This window comes from Anser brachyrhynchus (assembly GCF_964034855.1).
Source record: "Anser brachyrhynchus genome assembly, chromosome: 2".
In the NCBI taxonomy this organism is placed as follows: domain Eukaryota; kingdom Metazoa; phylum Chordata; class Aves; order Anseriformes; family Anatidae; genus Anser; species Anser brachyrhynchus.
The window spans coordinates 41,513,501-41,541,221 of NC_137695.1; the positions used below are offsets into that span (position 1 = coordinate 41,513,501).

A 27,721-nucleotide genomic window follows, 5' to 3' on the forward strand; every position below is an offset into this window, starting at 1 on the left:
GAGGGGTCAGCGTTGGCAGTCATGCAGCATTTGCTGCGAGAACCATGGCAGGCATTGGGTTCTGGACCTTTTTTGGTGACCTACCACCCCTTTCCCCATCATCCTCCTCATCTACATGCTTTCCACTGCTTCCCCCTGTTTCCCTGTGCTTCTCTGCTCCCTGTTCCCTCACCCGTTCAAGGCTTTCTTTGCTCTGTCTTTCCTCTGGCAGTGCCTTTACTTTATTCTCTTTTTCCAGGACCTCTGCCGGCACTGGTGGTTTGGTCTCTCTACCTTATGTCCTCAGCACGGTTGCCTTTGCAGCAGCTCCTGGCTGCACATGGCCAGTGCCAGAAAAAGCACCTCTATTTCTGTAGCAGGAGCTGGAGTTACCGAGGACAAGCGCTCTCTTGTGATGCTTCAGTTCTTCTTCGCGGTGCTGTTAGGGGCTACTCGGACACCAGCGAGAGCTTCTGCTCTGAATGGTTGCCTCTCTCAAAAAACCCCCCTTCAGAAACCTTGCCAGGAGTTATCCCAAGGGCTGTGGGCATGTCAGTCCCATCACGAGACGACTGTTGATCTCTGAGGACGCTTTGCAGCCCTTCCAACCTCAGTCACGCTGTGTGGTTACTCTGGGATGCTGAAGGGGGCACGGTGGTGATTTTCCTCTCCATTAGCTGGAGCTGGTTGTGCTTCTCTGTGTCTTCTGCCAACTCCACTTCCCTGATCGTCCTTTCCTACAAAGGCTCCCCTGAGCATTTATCAACTGCGGAAAAACTCAGCATATTTTCCGAATGAGTGCATTTGCCTGTGGCTGATGAAGTAATAGATGGTCTTCATTCTTGCTGAATTTGGTGTTACTACAGCCTGCTGTTCGTTCCTTATGTATTGCTATTCCTCAGAAATTGTGGTAAGGGGTTGTTTGTGTTTGTTTATCTGACTTTCTCCTCCATGCCATCATAAGCTGTCCCAGCTCGTCCTGCTGCGCCGACGTGCAGGTCTCTGAGGTAGCCCCGCACCCTTGCTCTGGTTGCCCCAGATGAACGTCTGTGCTGCGCCGTGCTTCATTTTTTCACTCTCTTCCCTGTGTATATATTCTAGAGTTTCCTTAATGGACCGTTTCCCCACAAACACTTGAGAAGACGGGCAGTTGAAGGACTGTTTGGACTTTTTGAGTAATGTTGTTATGAGCTTGGCTATCCTCTCCCATAGTAAAAACTGCTGTCCACTGTGTTTAAAGGCTCGGGCCTGCTGGGGAACATCTGATTTATTAGCGGTCTCTTTTCAGCTTCCTCCTCATCTTAAGAAGATATAAGCAGGTAATTAGCTAGTTGCCAAGAAGACGGTGGAAATAAACTTTAAAATTCCTACTTGTAAAATGATTTATTTAACAGTTTTATTCTGACATCTGTGTTTTATTCTTTCATCATCTGTCTGTGGCTGTGAAACAGGCCAGGTCTGCTCATCTTTCGCCATTAGATTTCGGAGAGCAGATCTTACGTGGTTTTGTTTTCTCTTCTGTTGTCACATGTGAGTTTATGTTGGCTTTCTGCTCGGCTCTTAATTGGATTGTAACTGATTTAACACTAAAGACTGATGTCCAGTTTTCTTTTGGTCCTATCTGGATTGCTCTTGTTTCTGTAAGGAATCAATATTCAGAAATGTATTGAACCCTCTTGCTGCAGCTTTCCTTCAGGGACATTATTTATATTTGATCGTCAGTGTCAGCTGCACAAGGTGATGGAAGCATTCAGGTGCCTTGAGTAATGGCCCTGGTCCTGATAAGGCTGCTTTTTTGAACTGGAGTTTTGGTAGCTGCAGAAATCTCCAACCAAATGGCAATTCTAATAATAATAATAATAATAATAATAATAATAATAATGTTTTGTCAGGGCTCTTTCAAACTCCTTCAGTTCCCTTTCATCTTCCCTGACAGTTTCCTTTGATGGTAATTCTGTTTTTCCAGTTCCCAAAGCTCATAATCTCAAAGTCCTCCTTGAGTCTGAGCCTTCTTTGGAAGCTCATGTTAATCAGATTATTTGTGAAACAGCCTTGGTATCACCCCGATAATCTTTATAGGCATTGAATGACCTATACCTTTTAGCAGGAACTTATTCTAGGTATACAGCTCTCTTGAATCATCATTCATTACCTGCAGGCTCCCTTATTTCTGCTTCATTTGAGCATTTTCGGTTTGTGTAGGTCTCATTTATCTTTCAGATCATCAGGTCTTCTCAGCATCCTTCTCCTCTGCTGAAACAGACAGAACGATGTTTGAAGAAAAAGATTCATGTATGTAACTCATCGCTTTCCACTTTTATTCCTTGTTAGAGCAAGACCATTAATTCACCAAAAAGAAAAATCTCTTCCTTAAAAGCAGAGCCTAGAAAGGCCCGCGTTTGAAGGTCCAAAGCCTTGTATTTACAATTACAGCTTCCAGAGAAAGCCAGGGGGATTTACAGTAAATATCTGGTTTTGCATCCAGAAGTGCTGACAAACGGGCCTCCTTTTGATAGATGGATTCATTATCACTTTCTAATTACAAGCAGATTTCCAGGTGTGTTCACCGCGTTATAAATGAAACCTGTCTATTGTTACACAGTAGTGGCCTCTGGGTCAGCCGTAAGGGATCTATAGCTCCTCTCCTGTCATTGGACCAAATTAATCAGATGTATTTTTAACAGATAACCTTTGCAGAAGTGCCTGATTAATCACTTGGTAATGCTGACTGCTATCAAGTTCATCATCTCCAAATAAAGGAAGGAACCCAGCAAGACTACAATATGTCAAAGGCATCAGTCTCAGTGTGTTAAAATACTTTCAGGGCCAGATGCTGCTCTTCTGAAGGCAAAGAAATCTGCTACATCAAACATGTATGTTTGGCTGCATCTGTGGGTCAGACTCTGTGCTCCATGAAGACTTTCAGGGTATGCAGGCTTACAGCCACACAGAGCCCCATGTGTGTGCATCTGAGGACAGAATTTGATCACTACAAAGTAATGCAATTTCTACCAGATCCTGTCATTTGATTTCTTTAGATTTCTTTATTTATTAGAACTGTGATTTTAGGAGGGTATTGAAAGCTGTACATATCAGTAAAACACAGGCAGTGTCTGTTTAATCCTGTACCCAAGGATAGATTTGTGTGATTTTCTGTTGCAGTCACTTCTTTTGAAGACAAACCAGCCTATCTTTTAATTTTGTCCCGAAGAATGTGCTTGACGTCTTTCATGCTGAGATTAGGTTAGCCCAGGCGTACTCTCGCTTATACTGGAAAATGAAACAAGTTCCTAATTGTCGAAAGATTAATCCTTGGCAGCCATCCAGGGCAATATTTGCTGTAGCAACTTGGTATCCATCACAGTTACGGACCAAAGGTCTTGTCATGTATGTATTCCTTGCAGCGGCGCCGTAGCAGGGCAGCGCAGCCTCGCTACCCTGGGCTCTTAGTCTCTCGGAAACTCTATCCATCCCTCAATTAGTGCCCTCCCAGAGGTCACACGGCTTGATGACTGGGCTGTTTCTGAGGATTGAAACATAAAGCTCAGGAATTAAATATATACATATATATGTACACACACACACACATAGTGCGTGGCAGTGTTTCATGCTAGAGGTTTCAGCATCTACAAGTTTGGTCCATCAATACTAATAGCACTAATATTAGTGAGATGGGAGGCTTTCTTTTTTTTCCCCTGCGATGATCACTATTGTATGTAGGTTGATAGTGCTTAGATTGGCCATATATACATGTGTATCTATAGTAACTAACTCAGTATTGAAGTGCAGAGCATCAAACAGTACATGTACTGGCATGCCACTCCTGTGTGTTTCTGTCTTTTTCTCTTGGAAATTCACGGGAGCTTAGCAGAAACAGAGACAGGCCTTTGCTGTCCTGCAAACCTAATAGAGGAGATGGCCAGAGTTAGAAACGCCTTCTATAAATCAACAAATGTATTGGTAATTTATAGCAGTCCTTAGCCTTGTTCTCCTAGTGTAGCAAAGAACACACAAAACCACAAAATGCTGCTCCCGTGTCCTTCTTTCAGTGTAAGCAACCTCTGTTGTGCTTTGGGTGAGGGCTTAAAAGCAGCGGTAGAAAATTCTTTGAGGGGGATTTTATCTCCCTTCTTTATCTCCGAAATAGGGATTCAGAGCACTGCCTCGTTCAGTTCAATATTCACTGTCACTGATGCTGTGTACCCTTTGACTTCCCACATTGCTAGCTGGCAGGAAATTGTGTACGGTTTTCAATTTGCATGGCAGAAAATAATGGAGAAAAGCTGAGTCTGCTGCAGGCTGGAAGAGGGGAAAAAAAAAAAAGGTTTAAAAAATGGGATGCAGCTTTGTTTTCGTTGACTCTCGTTCTGCACGTTGAGGTACAGGACCACGGGGTGCAGGTGAGATCAGGACTTGACCCATCACTGATGAGCCTCTGCCCATTTAGTGCTTTATGGGCCCAGGGGAAAGGGGCAAATTGCCACAGCATTCTGGCGTGCTTCAGCCTATATTTGGTTCTCTGATTTAAAGCTGACAGATGTGTAAAATCATATGTAGCCAGGAAACTCCCCAGTGAGGCCACAGCTGCATATATCGATGAATCAAAGTTATTCCAGTTAAGGCTGGCATTAATTTATACGTGGCAAATTCCCTCCAGATATAGGTTCCTGGTAGTGTAATATCACTGAGTGTAGTTTTGGGCACATTCCACCCGCTCTGGATCAAACCATGTGCTTTTTGGATGTGAATGAAGATGACTTGTACATCAGAAGGGCTGCTCTTCTCGGGGCTGGGAGAATGCCATCGTACCCTCATTTTGATGTGGCAGCTGTTGTCAGTTACTTAATCTTATAAATAAAAGAAAACCAAATTTCCACAAACTGAATCTGCCTGTATCGCACGGCCTCCTGCAATGCATTAAATGAACTGCATATTTTGTTTCTCAGGAATCTCCCTTTATAACCCACTATACTGCTTGATTATTTCCTCTATGTTGTACAGGAAACGGTGAGTAAGTGATTAATAACCTGCCTCAGTTTTACTTTCCCCTCTTGCTGCAGCCTTGTCATGAAATAATGTGACCCACAGATGTCTGAGCAGAGCAATACATTGTGTTAATGACAGATGCTGTTGGGGCTTGCTCAGTGAAAGTGAGCTATCAGCAGTGATAGAAGCTCAGGTATTCCAGCAACTTTGATCATCTTTTTTTTTTTTTTTTTTTTCTTTTGCGTAAATTGTGAGCATGCTGAAACCTCCGACAAAGCACAGCGTAACCCGCTCCGGAAAACAGCCTAGGGGTAAGCACCAGTCCCTGAGGCTCAAAAGGGAGCTAGGAAGAAGGTTTGCTAAAGAAAGAGGCAGAGTTAGCACTGAAAATTAGGATTTGCTAGCTGTAGAAATAGCAGGAGGTGTGTGAAGTGCACCGTGTATGTATGTGCTTGCCTTCTTTTCTGCTAAAAAGGAGATGATGGAAAATAAGGCCTCTGCACTTAAACAAATGAAAACTATCAGTCATAGTTAATTATATCAAGCGTGTCACCCTTCACAATGTTTAACATTGTCTGCAGTAGGTGAGTGATGGAAATTAAAATCTCAGAGCTAGTTTTATTAGGATTTAGTTAGGAGGCTGGTGCACGGGGATTGCTGATGAGAGTATTTCCCAGCAGCAACGCTGGCGTTGTGGGGGAGATCCAGCCCGACAGTCATTTTCGCAAAGCACGAGGGCAGACTGAACCAAATTACAAGCTGATTGAATCTTTTAAGAATTGCTAATCGTTTCTGCAGTCAGTCTATAATACGCTCTTCAAGCACCAGTTAATGCAGGGGCGTCAGCTGGGCTCGGCGCTGGAGAGAGCAGGCGGCCCTGGCGTGCAGCACCGAGCGCTGCCATGTGTCGCCCTGCCTCTGCGAGGGCGTCACGCAAGCCCGCTCTGAGACCTTTGTTCTCCCCACTGGTTTCCCCAAAAGGCAACGGCACGGTTGAGTAGTGGGGAAGAGTGAAGTAGTGGCAGAATCGTGAAATTATGCTATGTAAAGAAATATGACTGGAGGTTGATTTTGGCCGCTCTTTTGTGTAGTGAGTCAGTAAAGGAGCCAGAACCCCCGCACACAGAGTGCTCACACTAGCTGCCTTGACCAAAGTTAGGAAATTCTGCATTTCAATCACTGTGTGGGGAGGGAGTTCGTTACTGAATGTAGATACCAACTAGAGAAACCTAGAAAATGGTCTACAGGCTCAATAATTTATCTGATTAGCAAAGAGTTAAACGGGGACTCAGCAGGGGATTTGTCTGTTTTTACAAACATATACACCATTATTATTTCTGGGTCTTTCCACTGCCAATCAGAATATAAGTGCATATCAGCATGTAGTTCCTACTCATTTGTTTCACATCGACTTTTTAAAATAATGAGAATAAAGCATTTTTAATTATGAAGATGAAAGGTAAAGCTGAGGTGTAAGTCTACAGTGGAGAGAAAGAGTCAGGGTGCTTTGCAACCCTACGGTTGTCTGCTACAGTTCATACAATCCAATTCTTAAGTAGCCAAAGTCTTGTTCCCTTTTTGTTTCCAAAATGCTCAGGCTCTTTTTCAAAGCTCTTAGCTCAGGGGGATGGAAGATGACCTGCTTCTGTGTTCCCTCTTCTCACCCTTATCTTAAGGCACACCATTATCTCGCAGTGATGAAACCAGAAAACAATGGTAAATAGTTAACATCAAGGACATCAGCAAAACCACCAACAAAATACCCCACAATCCTGCTCTAAAGAGGTTTCTATAGAACATCTGATTTAGGCATGGCAATTACAAAGAAGCTCAAGTGGTCTCCGTTTGAAATTGCAAATGTACCACATTGCATTATCACAAGAATTCGCATGCAAGAACAGTTTGCAGATGGTTTGCATTGGCATACTTTATGTAAACGCTCTAGGGAACAGATGGCATCATGGGTTCTTGTGGCAAATGTGAATTTATAGTACTCACAACATGCTAAAGTCTTTTGCCTGTAGCTGAAAAGCAACAAAAATGAAGTGGAAACTCAGCCCTGTAAATCAGTTTGCCAGTGCCTTTGCCATTGTAGCTATGATAACATTTAGTTTAGTCTTTATTGTGAAATTTGTGTACTTTTATTTGCCATCTACTTGCAATTGGGTGAGAGTGCATGCAGCATGTGTGCGTTTATTTGAGTACACATATGCAGCATTTAAATTAATAGGCTGACATTGTGTAAAGATCAGAAAGTCGAGGTCTCAACCATCGTTTAACCCAAACCTTTTGATTTTTTGATCCAAAATTGAATGCATGTAATTCCAACTTGCTGTGTATGCATAGGCTGAGCTGGGGAAATTGATTGATTTCAAAAGGGTGACTTTCACAAGTACTGTTAGAAGAGCTAAAAATAACAGCCTCTGTTAGAAGTATGAATTGCTGACCTCTCGGTCGTTTTGTAGACGTGTATGCAGAGTCATGAGCATTAGGGCACATCAGCATAAAAAGTTAACAATTCCTTCTTATTTGGACACAAGTTGGAATTTGAGCATTTTCTGTTAGGATTCAGTGTTATTTAAGAAGTTGAGAAGAGACAGAAATGAGTAAAGAAAGCAGGGGGATTCACTGAAGTCCTTTGGAACTATTATATTGACCTCAGAATACAATTATTATTGCAGTATATTCCCTAATTATTTAGATGCTTGTAAAAATTGATTTTATGTAAACACAGCTCGTTCTGATACAGCCAGGTCTTTGCAGCGAACATAAGTTGTTTAAAATTTATTGACCTGTCGTTCACATGTGTTACTTTACTAGCACTTAATGGTCTGTTTAGATAGTCTTGGTGTGTATGAACTCCCAGTGCGCTACTCCAAGCACCACACGTTGACAGGTAGCTGCCATGTAGATAAAATAAGGGGCCCTACTCCAAAGCATACAGGGACACACAATCATCAGTTATTTTCTAATCTAAAGCAGGGATTTCCTCGGCAGCCAGAGGAAAAGAAGCGCTCTGTTTTTGCATTATCTCTGCAGCTGAGTTCGACCCCGAATCTTGAACCAATATGCAGCGAGGCCAAAAGCAAACAAACAGGAAATCCAGCGCTGCACTGAATGCAATTGATTTAAGGAGCCTGAGCTCTCAGGGTTTCTTTTTCAATGCGTCACACAGACGGCATCCAAGATTAGAAACTTACTTGGTCCTAAAAACTTTCCTGAAAGATTAAAGGCTGATAATGGAAAGGTAAATTACTTTTGTAGTAGATAGAGATCACCTTAAAAAACAGCATTGTGCTCAAGCCTGCTGCAGTGTTTTTCTATCCTGTGTATAAATAAAGCTGTCTGAAAAGAAAAACTACAACAAAAACCCATTACTTCTTATGGTACTTACTCTCCATTGGCACAAGTGTAATTGCTGTGCTTCTTTCTCTTAATTTTTAGGCCATTTATTTTGTAAGTTGAGATGACTTTTTTTTTTTCTATTTTGGTCCCATTAGAAAGTGGTACCCATGATATGTTGTAGATCACTCTGGCCCAAATTAATCAAGATTTGTTACTCTCTCTCCATACTTACGAAGTTGAGTATCTCCAGAGCCCCACAGTTTCCTGATTGTTCCTTGTGATTGTGAACCAGCAAACATAGTCATCTAATTTGACACAGGCACGAATTACAACCCTAAAATTCACTACTAGTGTTTCATCTCTCCCTTCCACCTTGGTGGTTATCAATGTATATATGAATTATGGATACATGCCACCTATAAAGGTACTTATTTTAGTTTAAAATGCCTGGTTTGAAGTTGTTGGCCTAAATTCATACTAATACTACGTCATACCATCTAAAAACCTACTCACAGAATGCTTGTGACCCAAGCAGTTAAGCAGCAAATTTTTTGTAGGCTTCTTAAGTAAAATATATATAATGTTACTATTTTAATTCATATATGCAGTTGCATGGGAATTTTCCTGCTTTTGTGTCAGGCCAAATTCCACTATATTTGACTAGCAGTAATTCAGAGTCACTATTATTTTCAGTGGTTTTACATCTGTGTAACTTGATATGACATCTGCAATATGGATAAGAAAAATCAGTATCAAGTTGCATTTGCTGTGGCAATAAAGATGTTTATCCATCCAGTTTTCAAACTGTGCTGACTTCCCTGTAGACTGAGCACTTCCAGTATTCCTAACTTGTAAAACAACAACAAAAACACAGCTCTTAAATCTTCTGCTCCTGTAGAATAAACATAGCTTGAAAAGCATAAGAATTTAAAACATAAATAGCAATGAAAAAAGCTTTAAAAAAAGATGAAGAAATTCTGCACATAAAATTTGGCCTATGCTTTTTTTTCAGTAATGCAGGGGAAATTTTTGTACTAACCACCCACTGAAATGGACAATTAGGACTTTAAACAAGCAGGCCATCCTCTCTCTCACATATTTGAACATAATATTACCAGCAGTGGAAAGGTCATGTAGACCTGACAGATTATATATTTGGAGATCAGAATCAAGTTCACAAAAAGGTTTAAACAAACTTACTTCAGAAAGAGATCTGTTAAAAGCCTCCATTGTATTTCTCTGCAAATTATTACTTTTTTTACTTAAGTTTCATATTTCTTTCATAGTTCTTGCTTAGGAGCAGCATGGTTATTTCAGGAGGGTGTTCGAGTCCAGATAGTCAACCTCCAGAGCTGCCTTAATTTGAATGCTTGTATTTAGTGATGAAGTATTAGCCATCAGTCCTGTTCACTAATTGGTTTCATGTGAAAGTGCTGAATGTGAGCAAATCCTGTGAGGGAGAAGGAAGCTACAATAGCATGGTGCCTGTGACAGGCTTAGGTGTAGAGATTTTACTGCTACACCAAAAGCTACACAGTTGTGAGTACATCAGCTTTTCCCTCTTTGAATATCAGCTACATGGCGAAGTTGACTTCTCAAAGGTTGCTATTCTAAGGTGAAGCCATTAAAATGATTTTATTTCTCTTGTCTGTAGCTCTCAGCTCTACTCCAGTCCTTCACGCTATGTTACATTCCATGTTGTCCCTGAGGGATAAATGGTAAGTCCGAGGACCAGCTGGCCTTGGCTCTCTGCCTGCGCTGGGAGGTGGGCCTTCATGCCACCCTCTTGGTAGGATACCCCTTCCCTTCTGGCATTGCCAGGATGAAGAGGGCCTTCAGGATGAGGCGTGACTAAAGGTATTGTTCCAGAAGTACCTGAGAGCAGATGTGTGTGTCTTGGCTAGGTGATCAACATCCTTGTCCTCAAAGAGCTCCTTTCCATCTTGACAGAGGACATCCAAGGCGGAGTAAGGAGTATGTACTGGGCACGTGGAAAAAAAAAATTGCTTTTTTTGGCTGAAGTTCTTCCATTTGCTAGATAGGATCTAGGTTAATGCTGACTGTAATAACTAATGATTAGGCAGAATTGAGACCCATCTGATGAGAGAAGATGGGGTAGGACCCTCCCAGAAAAGAATTTGTTATTGGTGTGATAAGCATGGGCATCTGGGTTGTGTCAACATCAAACTTTAAGGGAAAATCTAGTATTTTTTACTAACCAGGATGGCTTTCTTCTCCTTGATGAGAAAACACCAAAAGTTTCACTGTACTCAATATATTATTGTACCCTTTTTAATGAACTTGGTAAAGTGTGACTAGTAAGCTTAGCTCCAGTTCAGTGTGCCAGCGGGGATATTGTGGTTGCAGTTAAACTCCAAATAGGTAGCCAGAATTCCCATGCGATAAATTGTCCTCTTGATGTGCTAAAAGGATTTTTTCCAAGTTTTTGACTCTGTAAGAACATCATCAAAAGAGCCAATGCATCACAAGTTCTCAAAATGATCTGAAGGTCAGCTGTGTTGCAGGGTTGTGGCTGCATCTTAGCCAATGCCAAGGCCGACAGATTGGCTGACTTTGGTAAAATGCCCACACAGATATCCATGTATTTTCTTGTGAAGTGTGGCTATGGCAGTGTGGAATGCTTAGCTGGAAAAAAAAAAAAAGTCGTCTTTGCATTTTCGAAAGTGGCTGTTGCCATATGATCACTCAGTTTAGAGCTAGGTCTAGAGTGTTCACATAAGCATTGAGCATGCTGTCATGATCACAACTTGAGATCTTAAGGGGAAGATGAATATGCCACCTTTAATAATGTTCATGTTTTCCTACATATTTGGAGATACTTACATCTATTGTTAGATTCAGATCCCACATCCATAAGCTTTCTATTAATTTTTTTTCTGGAAAATTTTTCTTCCCACACTGAGGGCCTTTTTTTATGAAGAAATGCTTTTGGTTCCATTGACGGGACCTTATTAGCAGCATTCAGAAAGCCTCCCAACAGGAAAGTCATGAGCCCTGAAGCCGTAGCTTTACGTATATAGCCATTCCCTGTTTCCCCTCCTTCATTTGCAGGCCTTTAAGATCTTCCCCTGTGCTGTTTTTAGGATTATGTTTGTTAAGGATAGTAAACTGAGGGATAAATCAAAGGGATTTTGTGATCATCAAGATTTACAATCATCACTGTATTACATACTTGAGTGGGGTTAAAATAACAATTCAATTTTAATTTAAAGGGAGATGGGGTGAGTGTATAAAGAATACTATTTTCATATAGTTATCTCGTAAACCACAATGTGCAGGATAGCACAGCATGGACGATAATTAGTAAGGCACGCAGAGCTCCTTGTCTCAGAGCGTTTTCAGTACATCTGCGATGCCTGTTTTGCAAGTTCTGAATTCAGTGTTACTGACTTACTTAGTGTTACCTTCCCCAAATGCAAAATAAATCATAATACTGGCAGAAAACTTGACATGCTTAATGGTACCAATTTAGAGTATTTCTTCTTTATCTTTTAGTTTCCCAGCCTTTTGACATGCCAGTCTGGGCATGTTTATAGGCCATTCTTCTGAATCCTGAAATGTGAAAACAACTTCTTAAATGAAAACCGAGGTCCTAACTTGACTGCGGAAACCTAAGTAAAGACAAGAAAAAGGGGGTTTAAATCTTAACATGAAGTTCAGAGATTTGTTGAAACTATTTGATATTCTTCTGATACTTTAACGTGTTTCTTTAAGGTAGTATGGGGAAATAAGAGAGAGAGTTTTAACCAAAAAAAAAAAGCCACCTTTTTATTTAAAATCATTACAACATCCACTGTGACTGGGCTTTGCAATCACATATCCTCTTCTTTGCCATTCAGTGTCCTGTGGCAGGAGCTCCTGTGAAGCTGAAGACTTTGTCATGACAGAGGTGCAGTCCTGCCCAGTTTAGCACACTTTAAAAAAACTTCTCTTGATATGGTCAGCAATGCTAATAGACAAAGGGCTATGAAAAATAGCTTCTATAATAAGGAAAGCTTGCATCAACTTGTACTGGCATTTCTCTGCACCCTTGTTATCACCATGCTGTAAGTTGTCCATGCTCTTTCTCCTTCTGAGAATGGGTTTTTGCTGCCTAAGGACCAGCACCATTAACAACTGGTGGGCTTAGGTACTGTGCATCCGACAGCATTTGATACCATGAGTGCACAGTTCTTGTAGTCATTTAGATATCGCTTAGCCAGGAGTGATTATTAGGATTGTCTGGTTTCCTAAAGAACAGTACTGATTCTACAGCTCTGCAAATGGCTGAACATAAACCCAAGCGGCAGGCATCTGTAAGGTCATGTTGGAACGAGGTGGGTGTTTGTGCATTCAAAGGCAATTTGAATAAATAAAGTGAAAGAAGTTTCATTTGGATTTTAAAGTGAGGTAGTGACTCAGAAGTATTAATGTTAAACCAATGGCCAATGAGAGGCTTTGGAAGGGTTGTTTCAGTCTTGTATAACAACCTTCTTTTTATCTTGAAAAGAGAAAAATCCAAGAGCAAAGCTATTTGGTTCCATTACAGGATTGTGGATGTATTGTAAAGTTGCTGCAAATACTCCCAAATACGGGTTTTCTCTCTTCTCAATGAGTAAAGCACCCAAGCCACAAGGCTTCACAAAGTCTGAAGCATTGGGCATGTAGACCCAGGTTTTGACAAATTAGCAGGGAGCTTACAGGCGGGTTTGGGTACCAGCGCTGAACGTCTGTTTCATGCTTTGTTGGGTCTGGACCTAGAACTCTGGAGAAATTCGGGCATGCTCTGAGTATCTTAAAATAATTTAAAATCACAGTCAGGCTCAGCCTTTCTGTGAAAGACATCACAGAATATTTTGGTTCTGTAACCATATCATATCATCATATGATCTCTTGAGTAACACCTCTGGCTTTCAGTGTCTATAACATCCTAAAGAGGTCTATTAATTATGTAAAAAGCTCTCCTTTGTCGGTTGACTGTCTGTGGTTCTCATTGTCACTCCAGTGGCTGTTTTCCTACTTGTCATCTTTTCTTCCTCTTCTAGTTGGGTATGTGTTTGAAGTTAGTTTTAAGGGAATAAAATTACACCCATTTATTTACATAGCAGCTGTCAAAGCATGATATTCTATTCTCCAAATGTAAGCAAAAAAAAAAAAAAAAGTTCATCCCCTGGTTTGCTATCTTCAAATTGCAGGGACCTGGGTTTTGTAAACCCCCCTCCTTTTTCTGAATAGTGATTAAAAGGAAAAAAAAAAAAAAAAATCTGCCAGGAGCACAAAACCTCTAAGTTATTGTCACGCTGGTGTCACTTACTAAAGCCGTGTAATAGGTTTGTGAGAGAGACCTTCAGAAGAGAGAAACGTCTGTGTATCTTTCAGTGGGAGCTCTGACGAGGAAAGCCGTGCCTTAAATCCTTACGGTCTTTACTTGGCATCAGCTCTATCTCCCCAGCTCCTATTCAGGCCCACACAAAAGGTTGTTTTGTTTTGTTTTTGCAAAGAGTAAAATAAAATCTTAACTGTGTTTTTCTTTTTAATATCGGGAGCATAATAAGGTTGCTGAAGAAAAAGAAAGCCAACCAGTAAGTCTGGGATGTCTCTCATTTCTTTAACAGCTACAGAGTGTGTGCAGCTGAGAGCTGCCAGTTGGATCTTAGCAGGGGAGAAACCACTTTAGTTTATTTGGTTTGTATATGGAATAACATTTTTCTTGCCTCGGAATACTTGTTTGTCATCACTCCCCCTTTGTGTTTATGTTCTGCTTGGAAATAGTCTCCGTGCTGTATATGCATTTGCCAGGATGTGCACATAAACAATGTTCCATTATGGCCTGTTCTGCATACTCCTTATTTACACCATATACATCCCGCAGTAAACACGTTGGGCAATGACAGAGAGCAAACTCTTCGAGGCCCCTTTTTTCAGTTAGTCCAGACTTTCTGCCATATGCTTGCTGAGGTCCCACTTCTATTCATGTTTTTATTAGGTAGAAAAAAAGTGTCCAGACTTCCAACAAAGCAGCTTTTGTGTTCTCTGTCAAAAAAAATCTTCTCCTATGAAATGTTGATAGAAGTACCCAGAGCCCTTGGGGGGGGGGGGGGGGGGGGGGCGGGATCTGAATAGCCCCATGGTTAACGCACAGGAGGGGAAAGCAGGAGAGCCCGGCTACGATTTTAGCTTTTTTGCGTGCTGTTAATGAATATCGCTTAACATTCCCTTTCTTTAGTTTTCCATTTGGAAATCAGGGGTCACAGCCCTCGTCCCGATGCTCGTTATGAAGGGCTATGGTTTTAAAGTGTAAATTGCTGTCGGAGTCTTAGCTGGAAGAGACGAGGGGAGCAAAATCCTGTTTAGTGTAACATGACATGGAAGTTTGACTTAGAGTGTAGGTGCTGTTTAGTGAAACTACAGAAGCATGGTAAAAAAAAAGTTTTACAGTGGCATAAATCATTTTTAGTGACTCTGCACTTGAAAATGGTCAGATTAGATCTTTTTCTCATTGATTTTGGATTTGGTTAATGATTCCAGCCCTGAGATCATAAAGCTCTATGTAAGATGTAAAAGATATGGGAAAATATCTTTAACCTCTAGATTTAAACTCCGTGTTTCTTTTGACATTGAAATACTGCAATGACCTGGTAATGTTTTCCAATGTTTTAATTTTTGCTGATGTACAAAAATATCACAGAAGAGCTGATTCGTAATTATTACACGTGGTATTGCATAAATTTCTTCCTAATTAAAAAGCTTCTAAATTCTGAATAATCAATTTATGAAGGCATATGGTTTTGACAAATTATACATTTAATTTCTAAAGATTTATTAGAAATTTGACCTGCAGCTAGTTAATTATGGGTTATAGTACTGATGCAGTAATGCTGGAGATTGATATAATGATACGGTTGCAAATTTATTTTCGTGTCTCCTACCTTAGCAGCAAGACATTGGAATACACCTATATTTTGTACTGTCTTGTTCATTATGCAGGAAAGCATTAGTTTAATGAAGGGGACAAATATTTGATGGGTATCTGGTACCATTTGCAGGAGAAGGTATTTTTAGCAGAATATAAGCACATTGAACCTAGTCTTTCAGATTTTACCCTTTCAGAGGCCAAGTTCCCAAGAGCGTCCATCATAATTTTAGCTGAATAATGATAGCCAAATATAAATTATTTTCTTAACCCACAAAAAGGAATGGAATTGATTCTTGCTAATGCATTTTTACACAGCAAAATATTTTTCAAAGTATTTCTTTTTGGACTAATCTCCCGTACACTGTATTGATACTCAGAGTTTTATGAAGAGAGCAACTAAGCTGTTTAAGAAGAGCTGTCAAGATACCATGCATGAAAACAAATTTAATAATAAATATAGTTTAAGATTAAAAAAAAAATCTATCCTGCTGGATTTACAAGCAGTCTGTATGAACCGTAGAGAGAAAATACAGATGAACTTTCGGTGTGTGAAACATTTAGAAAAGGAAGGCATGTCTGAAGCATATGTGTACGTTCTTTTGCTAGTATACAAAGGTTACATGCTATTTTTGAAGCAATTAAGAAAGAAGAAAAAAAGAAGCTTTAATAAGTTTCTCTCTGTATTACTTGACCAATTTGATTTTTCGTTTCTTCTGACTACTCTTGGCTTAAATGGGGGCCAGGAGCCTCTGCTGAGCAGTGAATACCCTCCTGAAGAGGAGATGCTGGCAGGAGGTGTGCGTTACGGGATCTGCTGCTCTAATGCATCCGGGTGCAAGAACGGTGGGTAAGGAAAGAGGAATGCAAGAAGGCTTGGTCCAAGGCTTCTCCTTCAGCTGAGATTGTCCCTGGGTCTTCCAGGGAAAAGGAAAGCTATAGTCTTAACCTTGCTTCTCTGAAATGGGGCCATGCCAATGGTGCCTACCCTTCCTAGGCTTGGTTAGTGCCTCTTGGTCCGTGCGTCTGGTTTTGGGGTGTGAAAAGAAGAAATGAGATACAAAGCTCTCACCTGTCGTGATCAGAAGATGGTCAGAAAGAAGTTTATATCACATCAGTCTGATCTCTTTAACTTCCCCACTGGAAACCCAGTAGCTCCTTTTCCTAATGGTATACAGCTGTGGCTCACAGCAGTGAAGTGTAATCGCACAATGTATGCCCTGAGTGAGGACGTGTGCCCTTCCAGTCCCTTCTGTTTCATCTCTCCTTCCCAAAGCAGGGAGAGGGGGGAAACAGCGGGGCCGAACTGTAAGATTTTAAAAAGGGAGAGCTTTAGGAATCTTCATTGTCCTGGCTTTTGACATTTTTAGGATCAAACTTTGTTATCCCTAATAACTAGGAGAGGGGGAATATCAGCATGCTAATTTTTATATCATACTTACGCTTATATTTAATGCATGCACACATAAATGTAATGCAGTTCTAAAAACAAAATAAGGAAATTGCTGTAATGAAATAAATTGAGATTATCATGTAATTATTTGATGCCAGTAATTAGAAAGAACTATTTAAGAAAAAAAAAAAGGTATCATGAGATTTGGAAGAGTTTTTTAAGAGTTTACAGTAGTCAGCTTGTATAGTTCTGAATGAAAGTAACACATTCTGGGATGGTGTAAAATTCTCTTATAGATTGCTTAAGTACTGCCTGCATCAGCTCAGGATTTTTTAATGCTTCAGCAATTATCCATACAGAAGTTGATGAGTGGGCAGAATTTGGGTGAAAGAAACCATTGGTGCTTGATAAATGCAGTCCATATCGGATCCCCACAGACTAAGCATGATCTATTTTATGAAAAATACATTCTGTGTTTCCTACACGTCACAACATCTGGTAATACTGAATATAATTCGGATGGATCTAAGCTCCCTGCGCTGTCTGTATACTGTGCCATCAGTATCCGACGGTGAGTTTTGCTTTTACCCTAGTAGCATTCGACTCATTTTTTCCAAATATTTTTTGCAGGCCTACAAAATTATTTTGCGGCGGGGGGAGGAAAAGGTGTTTTGAATCATGTCAAATACATTTACTGGGAAAGGGTTAATCTGCCCTCAGGAGTTGCTATGTAACTGAGTCCTGCTGGGAGAGTCAGGGTTTCCAGCCAATGAGGCTCGGACCGACAATACAAAGCATCTATCTTGTGTTTCGTACGTGTTGTCAGTTATTGGAGGTTTTCTGAACTAGAATTACACTCCAGCTCCTTTCATACTCTCCTGCAGAGTCTTAAATAATTGTATTCCACACCAAAGTCAGAAAATAACAGTGCAATGGCATACATTTATCCCTGAAAATGTTACTTTTTGACAACTTTGAGCAGTGTGTGGAAAGATCTGTCTTGCACCAAAAGTGGAAAACTTTTAAAAGATGGTGTTTCCAGAAGAACTTTGCTTTCGATCCTCAGGAAAACCTTCTCCTACCTTTTTGTCCTCACCTGTGTTCGCAGCCTTCAGAGCATGTTCTTGTGCAGAAAGAGTGGCTAAACATCTGAACCTTAAGCTTCCTTCCTGCCTAAGATATTTCAAGAAGCCGGTATTGATTTTCACTGTGTCCTGACTAGACTCTCTATTTAGCTATTCCTCTTCTTAAGTCCACTCAAGGCTTGAGGGCTGAAGCATGAATTCTTTATTTTCTCCCTTAGAAGAGCCAGGTGTGTTTTCTCAAAGTCTCCCGGCTTAAGGAAAGCCTCAGTGATTGCACCAATACATTTGTATGGAAGAGGTGGCACTTCTGAGTTTTTTGTTGTTTTTCCTTTTTTCCTGGAGGAGATCCACCTAAAGTCCCTTTGAAGGCTGCTGATAAGATGAGGGGGAGACTAAGCCTGGCCTGTAAAAACACTACTTAGGAATCTGCTTCAACTGTTGGGTTCTGATAGGAAGCAAAGGAGTGGAGTGGTATTTGTCAACATGTCACTGAATTCTCAATATGTTTTACACTTCGCTTGGATCTTTGTGCCTCATTTTTTCCAGCGAGGTTCTGCCTGATAATTTGTGTTGGCAAAGCTCTTAGCCTTTCTTACATGCTTAGGCAGACCTGCCTCCGAGTGACATAATGTTCCAGCATTGTTCAGCTAGCAGAATAGGCTCAAGTATCAATGGTCTGCATTTGTACTCTTAGCGAGTCTGTTCTAGAAAAAATAAATTAACAAGTTTCAGACAAATTTAGGTATCCAGTAGGTGGAACTTTAACTTCCTAAAGTCTTTAAATGGCACATATTCACTAACTTGGCGCTTAGGATCTTGTCAAAGATAACATGATGTTGCAATTTTAAGGAGAATTCTATCGTTTGTTGGAATTGGGAGCACGCATATGCCTCATTCGTGTTATTAAACCTCCTGGGGGTTGAGGCTTATTTCCCCATCTATTCATCTTGATAGTTTCTTGAAGAAGTTGAGCCACAACTCTGTCTTCTGGTGTATTGTTTAGGATACTCCATGCTGAAGACAGAAAGGATGGATGCAGCAAGGGCTAAATCTTGGACTCATCTGTGGGAGGGAAAGAGGTTCCTTCTACACATTCTTCTTTGTAGGTCTCCATATCAAGGCAGTTGAAGTTTGTTCTTCTGATAGCCTACAGCTGATAAGAATGCATGGAAGATTAATGTACCATGAATGCAAAGCCTGTTTCTTAGGAGGTTTGCCCAAAACTGTAGAGGGATTAAAAGGAAATTTTTTGCTTTTAGTGTGACGGCAAGGTCTATGGAGAATTGTTCAGCCAGAAGAAGGCTCAAGATATCAAAATGAAGGGTTTTGGTCTGTCTTACACAAAACAGATTTGATAGCTTTGTAGATCTGTCAAGCCTTATGTGCTGCATTATGTTCTTTAAGACCACCTTGCACATCCTCCCCTACACGTGGTCCCAAAAGGGAAAAAAACTCATGATACTGCACAATGGTTGGGGCAATATGCTGTTGACCACTGCGGTCTCCAGTTCCACTTTAGCTTTGTTTATTCCCCCCTGCCCCCAGTGTCCCCCTCCAAAAAAAAAAAAGTTGCCAGTCATGATTCCCTGAGTGAGCAGGGCCATAATATAAGTGGACATCCAGTCTCTTCTGTGCCTCGCTGTGGGTATCTTGCAGACCAACGGAATGGGAATTTGAGGATTCTCTTTAACCAGCATGGGACTATCTTAATCAAGCAGGTTGAGACCATGCAGATTCTGCTTTGTGGATTGAAATTGCAGAGATCAAGTAGAATTTGAGGAATGCACCCAAGAGCAACTTGATTGGTGTATGCTAATATAGTTTGAAAACCAGAAAACATCTTTCCAACGTTTTAGACCAGGCATCGTTTGTGCTGCCATTGCTTGTACTGAATGCTGGAGTCAAGCCCAGCCTGATTTTTCCAGTCTGTTGAGATCCTGTCTATGTCTGAATGTTACATCAGCATAACAACTGAGGGTAAGGCAGTGATCTTTCCTTTTCTGAAAGAGTTGTACCTGCAACAGCCTAGTCACGGATACTGTTATTGTAGCATAAAAGGGATATACAGAATCCCTTACCTACTCAGCAATAGTTCCCCTGTGATAACCTGTGTGCTTTTAAAACTGACCCTGCTAGCAAAGTTTACTTTTCAGGCTACATCGATATAGTTAAAGTGATAGCAGCGTTCCTAAGAGGATGCGTGCCCTCAGTTAATTCATGCAGTATTGCTGGCACGTATTCCGCAAAAGAAAATAGCAGTGACAAATTGGCAAATTGTTTTTTTGTTTCTGGGTAACTCTACATCACTTGCAGCAAAAATGCATGTGTGCTGTTCTCCAGCCTGTGCCCACATAGGATGTACATCTCCACAATAAAACTAAGGTACAATTTTAAAGTACGTTAGAGCAACAAGCAGGGTCACATAATGACCATAATTACCAGGGGCTTTCAGGCTGTACCACCACATTTCCATCACTGTCCTTACCTCTGCTAGCTATGTAGATATGCCAGCACGTTTTCCTTCACTTCTTCATTTTGCTGTTTGAGATACCCACAGGTAGGACGTTGGATTGTTCTTTCAGTGTTTGATGTAGGCTTGATGGGCCAACTAGCTAAGCAGGAGTGGAATTGTCACGAATACGTGCACCAGGCTGCCAAGCTGCCGGTCTGTTCTGGTTTACACTAGTGGCACAATCCAATCCATCGATTCTCCATCAGTTTTTTTGTGACCAGAGCTCTGTGCAGGTGCATTGCTGCTATTTGTGGGCTTCTGGGATCATCTTGTATAGGTTGTCTGCAGCAGTGCATGAGCCCTAAATGCTGCTTGAGTCTGCCTTAGATTTTCGTAATAGGGCTTACATAAGGCTTTAGTCTTTGTCAGGATATAGGCCTGCACTGAACTGTGGTTCTATTTTTTTCTCAGTAACTTTGGCCTTTTCTTAGAAGAAAGTCACTAGGGCTAATTTTTCCCTAAGAGTTTAAGATGCCATCAGTGAAATTCTAGAAATGCTGTTGTCCCAGTTTCTGTTCTGCTCCTGGTCCCAGCTGGGGTTGTAAGATGTCTGTGTTTGGAGCTCCGTTTATTCGGTGTTTTCTGACTTCATTTATGTGCACACTGTGAGGTGCCTTTCAGGATATCAGAACAACGGGAGATATTACCCTTCTGTTAGGTAACTTTTGATTTTTTTTCCTCTTGAAAAGGGCAGAAACAAAGCAGTTAAATAGCCTTTTGGAATCTCTGTTATTATTTTTAAAAGAGCTCTGTGCTCTTTTGCCTTCAGCCAGCTACGAACATATGCAGCATACAGGAAACTTTATTGTTAGAAGAAGTATTCTCTGCAGTTTAACATTCAATATTTCTACTTGCTCTTCTGCTCTTTCTTACCTCTTGCTTCTACTTACAGTTTATAGATCTCCCAGCCCTCATTCTCCCCGGATTATATAATGCAATGTGTCAGTGCCATGCATGGCACCGTAGTTACCTCAGCATTTCCATTATAACTCTCTGTTCTGAGGGATTTATAAGCTAGCAGTAAAAATCTCTTTCTTGGCTAAGCCTTGAAACAACAGTTTCTGGTCATTTAAAAAGAAAGCAAAATGAAACAGAACTTTTTTTTTTTTCCCTTCTTTTACTGGCAGCCATTTAGCATAGTGTTTGCAGGATCTCCCAAACAGCAAGCGAAGGCTATTCAGCATGCAGCCAATTTTAAATGTAATAATACTTTTTTTTTCTTTTTTTTTTTTAATCCTTCAAACATACATGTCATTCAGGCTTTAGGCTGATGATGTCATTGCTTGTTTGCCAGCCTTTCTGGAATGGGCAGCAGTCAGCCTTTTGGGCCTCAGAGGTGCAGCTTTGACTATGTTTTCCTCTACCCACAACATAGATAAGTTTTATGGGGTTGTGTTTTTTGTATGTTGTTTTGTTTTTTAAAGTATTCATCCTTCTTTCTCTCAGGCTGAATAACTTTCTATCTCCTTTTGTGACATGGAGCTACAAATTTATCACGATCCAAAGAGACATTGGGTATACATGAATATCTACAATGTCAGGATTAGTCCAAAAACCAAATTTGGAAAGAATATTAAATCTCATGCTCTAATGCTGAAGTGACTCACTGTTAGAGGGGAGGCTATTTGGGAACCTGTGGGTGAGTTTCACTTTGCCAGTCACTGGGGATTCCTGCGTTCTCCTTAGGAAGATCTAGTAGCAGTCAGTCTTAGAAATGGGCTGCTGAACCAGATACCCTTCCAGTTTTATCAGCTAGGGCAGTTCTCTTTCCCTGGCTTAGGGCCAAGGGAATGTAAAACGCAGAGTGGATTCTAAGAAACATGGTAGCATGCTTCAGATTGTGGAGATGGATTCTTTTCATTGCCTTTAAGTTAAGCAATCAGCTATAAAGGCATCTTTACAAACACATACCCACCGAATACAACAGACAAAAAGCCTTTATCGGTTAGGTGACTTGCAGGCTTGTTGCATGCCCAGGTTCTGGATCTGGAGCTGACTAACTCTGCTTTTCCCATCTAAAATCAAATATTGTTCTGTGCTGAATACTTTTTTGCCAGTTGCTGTTACATTTCAGGCCTGAAGTAATTCTTCCTGTTACGTGCAAATTCCTGTTTCAGTCATTGTGAGTTGCGTATAGTAGCATACATCAGTCACAAGAAAACCCTTGACTTAATTTCACTGTACTTCATGGTCATCCATGCCATTTGTGTCATTTTGTGCCAGTAATTTTACTGTTTTTATTTTCTTGGGGGCCGTTCTTGCTCAGGATTGATCTCCATTTCATCAGAACTACCTTAGAGTTTTAAATATGCAGCCATCACTGTGTCCCAGTGATTTTCTTCCCCACAATTTTTTAACATCATTCTTGTGCTTGAGACATGAGGAAAACATCCTACGACACTAAAAAAATACATGTAGTGTTAGGGTGATTCAGATTCTTGGATTTGAAACCCCGTATCACCAGTTGGAGGGGAAAAAAAAAAAGCGCCAAGGCAGACAAGCACTGTTTCATATTAACATCTATTCTCAATGAAGAGGTAAAAATCAAAGCCCCTGTGTGTGAGGCAGGGTTAGTGAACTGCCAGTGATTCTCCCAGCAACTGACACAAAGGAATCTGTGAGTATCAAAGCTGAGGCAGCAAGCTTAGTGTCAGCTCTTGCCTAGGGAGTAGAAGAAAACATCACTTTGTCTCTGCTTTCACTGCTTAAACACACACATCATTCACTAGTAACCATTTACTCTGCTGTCAAAACTGTTTCAAGAGAGTGCTACGTTTGATTAATAGTAAAATGCATGCATGCAAAAAAAAAGTATGCCTCCCCTGAGGTATTTCGTTTTAGAGAATTTTTGCATGTACTTCTTAATTTTTCCATGCTATAAATATGCCTGTAATATTCCAGGAGTACGGCGTTGCTTGCAGTAAAGTCATTTTTATTTAGAGAGCCTAGTGCACTAATCCTAATTCTAGTTAACGCTCTCTCTTGGTGAAGCACATTACTGACTCCTCACACTCCTGTACTAACGAAAAAGTGACCAGCACAAACGTGTGCAGTACATGATTCATAGTGCTTCTCTCGGAATTGTCCAGTGGGTAATTGCAGTACAAAAACCAGAGAAACAGATGTAGACCCTAAACCTCGGCTGTAAATTTTTGTTTTATGATTATGGGTTTCAAATGTGCTATGTCACACTGACAAATATACAGTAACACCAAAGGAAATAGATTTCTGACTTGAACTTTTGCTTTTTTATTTCACTTGTGGCTAAGAATATGTTTATTGTAAAGTTTCTGCCATTGCAGTCTGAGAGAAAACAGATCAAAGTGGTGATGTAAAATCAAAATTTCTTTGCATGGATAAAGGGGAAGATATTGGAGGGTTGTTTCCTACTTGCACCTCTATATGAGCTGGGTAGACATTTAAAATATGTGGCATGACTTAAAGTTTCATTACATTTGAATTAGGGGGCTATTAGTTATCACAATAGTTATGGTTAGTCCTGATCTAAATTAGAAAATATCCACTGTTTTATGAGTGTAGCTTTTCCTGATACTCTGTTCAAGAAAAACAAGTATCATGCTATTTCAAAGTGAATTATGAGATACATAAATGACTGTATTGTAGAAATAGTATGTGAGCAAACCATTAGACTATTTGAAGAATTCGTTAATTACATGTGGTTTTAGTAATAAATATAAGCATTAGCACAACTATTATTCGTAATAAAACATGATGAGCTACCTGGCTCATTTAGATACAGTGTGAAAAAGCAATCTTTTTCAATTCGTATGCAGTTAAGCATGACTTCCTGACATTTACTTTCAGAAGTTGCCAGTCTCCGTTTTGAGGCACAACGGGCAGCTTTTATTTTTAAATATGGTTTTATAGGACTGGTAATGGAATAAACAGAACTGCATTTCTGTTTGTATGATTTTATTTATTTTAACTCACATGGGCAATATGTTTTTCTTGGCATAAGCTTAGGCTGTTCCAAGAGCCCTGGTCTGCACAAAACGCTATTTTCTCCCTAAGTCGGAGACTGACAAAACATACTGTGTTTTGTATGATCCCTTCCAATTATTTTTATGATGACGCATTGCATATTCCGAACTTCTCGTGCATGCTGTATCATCTGGTTAGAAAACGCTGCTTTCTAATTTAGCTTTGTTACTCAAAACAAACCAAATTGCAGCAACATAGGCAGCCGAGATTTTAACAAAAAAATTAACCACTTTTCCACTTTCCTTTATGCTGTGGAGAATTCTGCTTGCTGGGCTGAAAATGTTTAAACAAGCCTTCCCTAAAGGGTGACTTTTTGGATAAACATGTGCTGCGCATAATTTTCAGATTACAGAGTGTCAGGGACTTCATTAGCTTGAGGACTTCCAGCATGGGGGAGGACACCCTGACGAACTTAGAAAGTCCTTAAAAAGTGTTAAACTTCAGCTTTGTCCGTCTTCTACGTAGAGGGAATATGGAAAAAGACACTGCCTGCTGCAGGGACAGCTAGAGTGCTCGTGTCTGAGGGGGGAAAAAAGCATTAAGAAAAGCTTTTGTTTTTATCTCTTCAGGCAGATTTGCTTTCAGATTACAGCAGGTCTTTTTGCTGGCTCCTTGTCTGCAGTATGGATGTATCAGTTTCAAGGGAGCAAGTGTGCATGGGTTTTCTTTTTTCTTTTTAATATTCTTGAACCTTTGTGAAAAGTTTTGTTAACGCAATTTACAGGCATTGTCGAAGAGCTCTCAGATCATCAAAGGACTTTTTGTAGAGAGAGGACATCACATCCATTAAACTGGTTGCACAGGTCCAAGAGTGAATCTCTCTCCAGTATTTCTTTACAGTCCTCAATTGTGTGCCTTTTGCTTGCTCAGTGTCCCCTGCTCAGCCAGACTCTGATCTTGGGGTTTTAGAAAAGGTGCAGTAATGGAGTGTTTCATTTTTCAGTTTCCTAACCCGAGCTAGTTTTCGATTTTCAGAAATGCTGAGAAGCCACACAAGTGACTGGAGGGGAAAAGGGAGGGACGGCTGCAAGGCAGAGAAAGGAGGGAAGCGCTCGCCTCTCCTGGAGGCCGGGCTCCTTTGTGCCTCTGGAAACCTCACTCTGGGCTTGACGGAGCTGTGAGTGCTTGCTCTGCCAGAGGCTTGGCTCGTTTGCTTAAAGTAAAAGCATGCATGTGGTCATTTAGCTCATGTTCTTTCCAGTGGGGCAGAGGGAGTGTTTCCAGGCTCATCAATGTTATTTTTCATTTTTAAAGTGCATGTAGCGATAAGGACTCGGTGGAGTCTCTCTGCAAGCAAGACTTTGCAGGAGGTTGCTATTTACAGAAAAAAAAGCCAGAGCTTTGCTCAGGCTTGACACAAAGGGTAGGCCAGACACAAAGCGTAGGCCAGCAGCGAGGCGAGCACACCACGTTGGCTCCCCTGGCACCAGGGGCGCTGGGCGCTCTGGCCAGGCACCCAGCAAGGCCTCGCATCCCATTCCCTCATGGGGCCACACGGGAGGGCTGCCAGCAGCGCTGCTGGGTGGGCTTTGGGGTGGGCTGCCAGCCTTGAGGAGGAGGTGGGAGCAGCCCAAAATGCTTTCAAAATGGCGGTGAGGGAGGAGGTGGTGGTGGCCTCCTGGGCACAAGGGGCAGCCGGGTCCCCTGCCTGGGGGCAGCCACGCTTTTGGGGCACGGGATGAGCTCTGATTGTGTCCAGCCCCCACAAAGCTGCCAGCTCTCACCCCACGGGGAGCTGGGGCTCATTAGCCCCACGAAAGCTGATACAGCCCCTGGAGCCAGCCCTGCCCCTTTTTGCTAATCAGAGACAGGCGGGACCGGCCCTGGGAGCAGCAGCCGGGGCAGGGTGAGGAGGGGGTTGCGGGGCTGCCTCCTGCCCTAGGCCAGGCTCCGGTCTTGGTGCCCTCGGGCCTCCGTGGGCACGGGGCAGGGACCCGGCTCAGCAGGGAAACCTGGGAGCTCTGGGCAGCGTTGCCTGGCTCCTCCACAGCCGTAATAACCCATCCGAGTGAGAACAGGGGTGGTGAGGAGAGATGGGGACCCGGCCGCACAGCAGGGATGGGCCCGCACGGTGGCTGCCAGGAGCAGGGCCGGTGCCAGCCACCACTGCTGTGGGTGGCGGTGCCCTGCGGGGTGAGGCTGCTCCCGCGGCCCCAGCAGCCGGGGCGAAGCCCGTGTCCGTGACTGCGGTGCGGCTGCGGCCGCCCGCGCCTTGCTCGCGGCCTCCCCCGGGGAGTAGAGGAATGTGGCGGGGGGAGAAGGGAAGCGGGGAGGGGGGCCCAGAAGTTTGAGCAAACGGAGCTGAAATCTGCAAACCCTCCGTTCCCTGCAACCACCTAAAACAGCGCTGCGCAAAACAGCTTCCCGGCCGGCGCGGGGCCCGTTTTCTATTCCCGGCGTGCTTCCCTCCTGATTTTAATTTTATTCTTTTTTTTTCAAATTATTTAAATTTTATTTTTCATCCGCGCGCGCGCTCGCCTCCCCGCTCGCCGCCGTACCCCGGCGGAGCGGGGCGACCCGGGGAGGGCCGCAGCTCGCCCCGGCCGCCCGCTGCCTGCTGGCTGCCGGGCTGCCGGGAGTTTTTAAGCCGTGTGAGAATCCTGGGAGCTGGTGATGTCAGACGCCTGGGTCATTTGAAGGTTAGCAGCCTGGGAAGGGTTCACAGAAAGTTCACTCGCATATATTAGGCAATTCAATCTTTCATTCTGTGTGACACAAGTAGTAGGAAGTGAGCTGTTCAGAGGCAGAAGGATCTATTCATGGCTGAGGGGGATCCAGAGGTCCTACCGGAGCGGTTTCGTCCCCGGGACTCGGGCCGTCCGCGCGGCACGAGGAGCGGCACGCAGCCGGCGAGCGCCTGAGGAGCGGGACTGGTTCTAAAGAAATTTTGGGGGAGATTGATCGGAGCTAAAACTTGGAATGCGGCTCGCTTCCCCCCATCTTGCTGGATTGGCTGGGCAGCCTGGAAAATGGTAAATGATCATTTGGATCAATTACAGGCTTTTAGCTGTGTTGTCTGTCATAATTCATGATTCTGGTCTGGGAAAAAGACCAACAGCCTACGTGCCAAAAAAGGGGCAGAGTTTGATGGAGTTGGGTGTACTTTTATGTGCCATTTTCCTCCACACCTAGAGGAAAGCACTTTTGCAGGCATTCTGTGCAGGGGGAATCATGTTTGACTGTATGGATGTTCTAGCAGTGAGCCCTGCTCAGATGCTGGATTTCTACACTGCGAGTCCGTCTTCCTGCATGCTCCAGGAGAAGGCTCTCAAAGCATGCTTCAGTGGATTGGCACAAACAGAGTGGCAACACCGGCACAGTGCTCAATGTAGGTCCCAACTGTTATTTTTCCACTTTAAAGCAATTATGATTATTTGCATGTATTTAAAAAAAAATACTTGTAATTAACTGCAGGGGTGAGGAGGGGTGGGGGGACTTTTGTGCAGAATGTGGTTTGCAAGCGTTTTTTCTCCTCTGGCAAGGAAGGAAAAAGGAAAGAAGCACCG

General features: G+C 42.2%; 1 protein-coding gene across 8 annotated transcripts in view; it reads left to right on the forward strand.

The window, feature by feature from the left end:
* The window catches only part of RARB (retinoic acid receptor beta), a 331,576-nt gene that overhangs the window by 212,490 nt on the left and 91,365 nt on the right, over positions 1-27,721 (forward strand). The window contains exon 1 of one of the 8 annotated variants that reach the window (XM_080579149.1): positions 26,863-27,543. The exons of 6 other annotated variants lie outside the window; for them this stretch is intronic. In XM_080579149.1, the coding sequence (XP_080435275.1) occupies positions 27,387-27,543 (157 nt within the window). In that variant the 5' untranslated portion in view covers positions 26,863-27,386. Of the gene's footprint in view, positions 1-26,862; positions 27,544-27,721 lie in introns of those variants that run through there. One more of the 8 variants, XM_080579150.1, reaches the window with a different exon arrangement.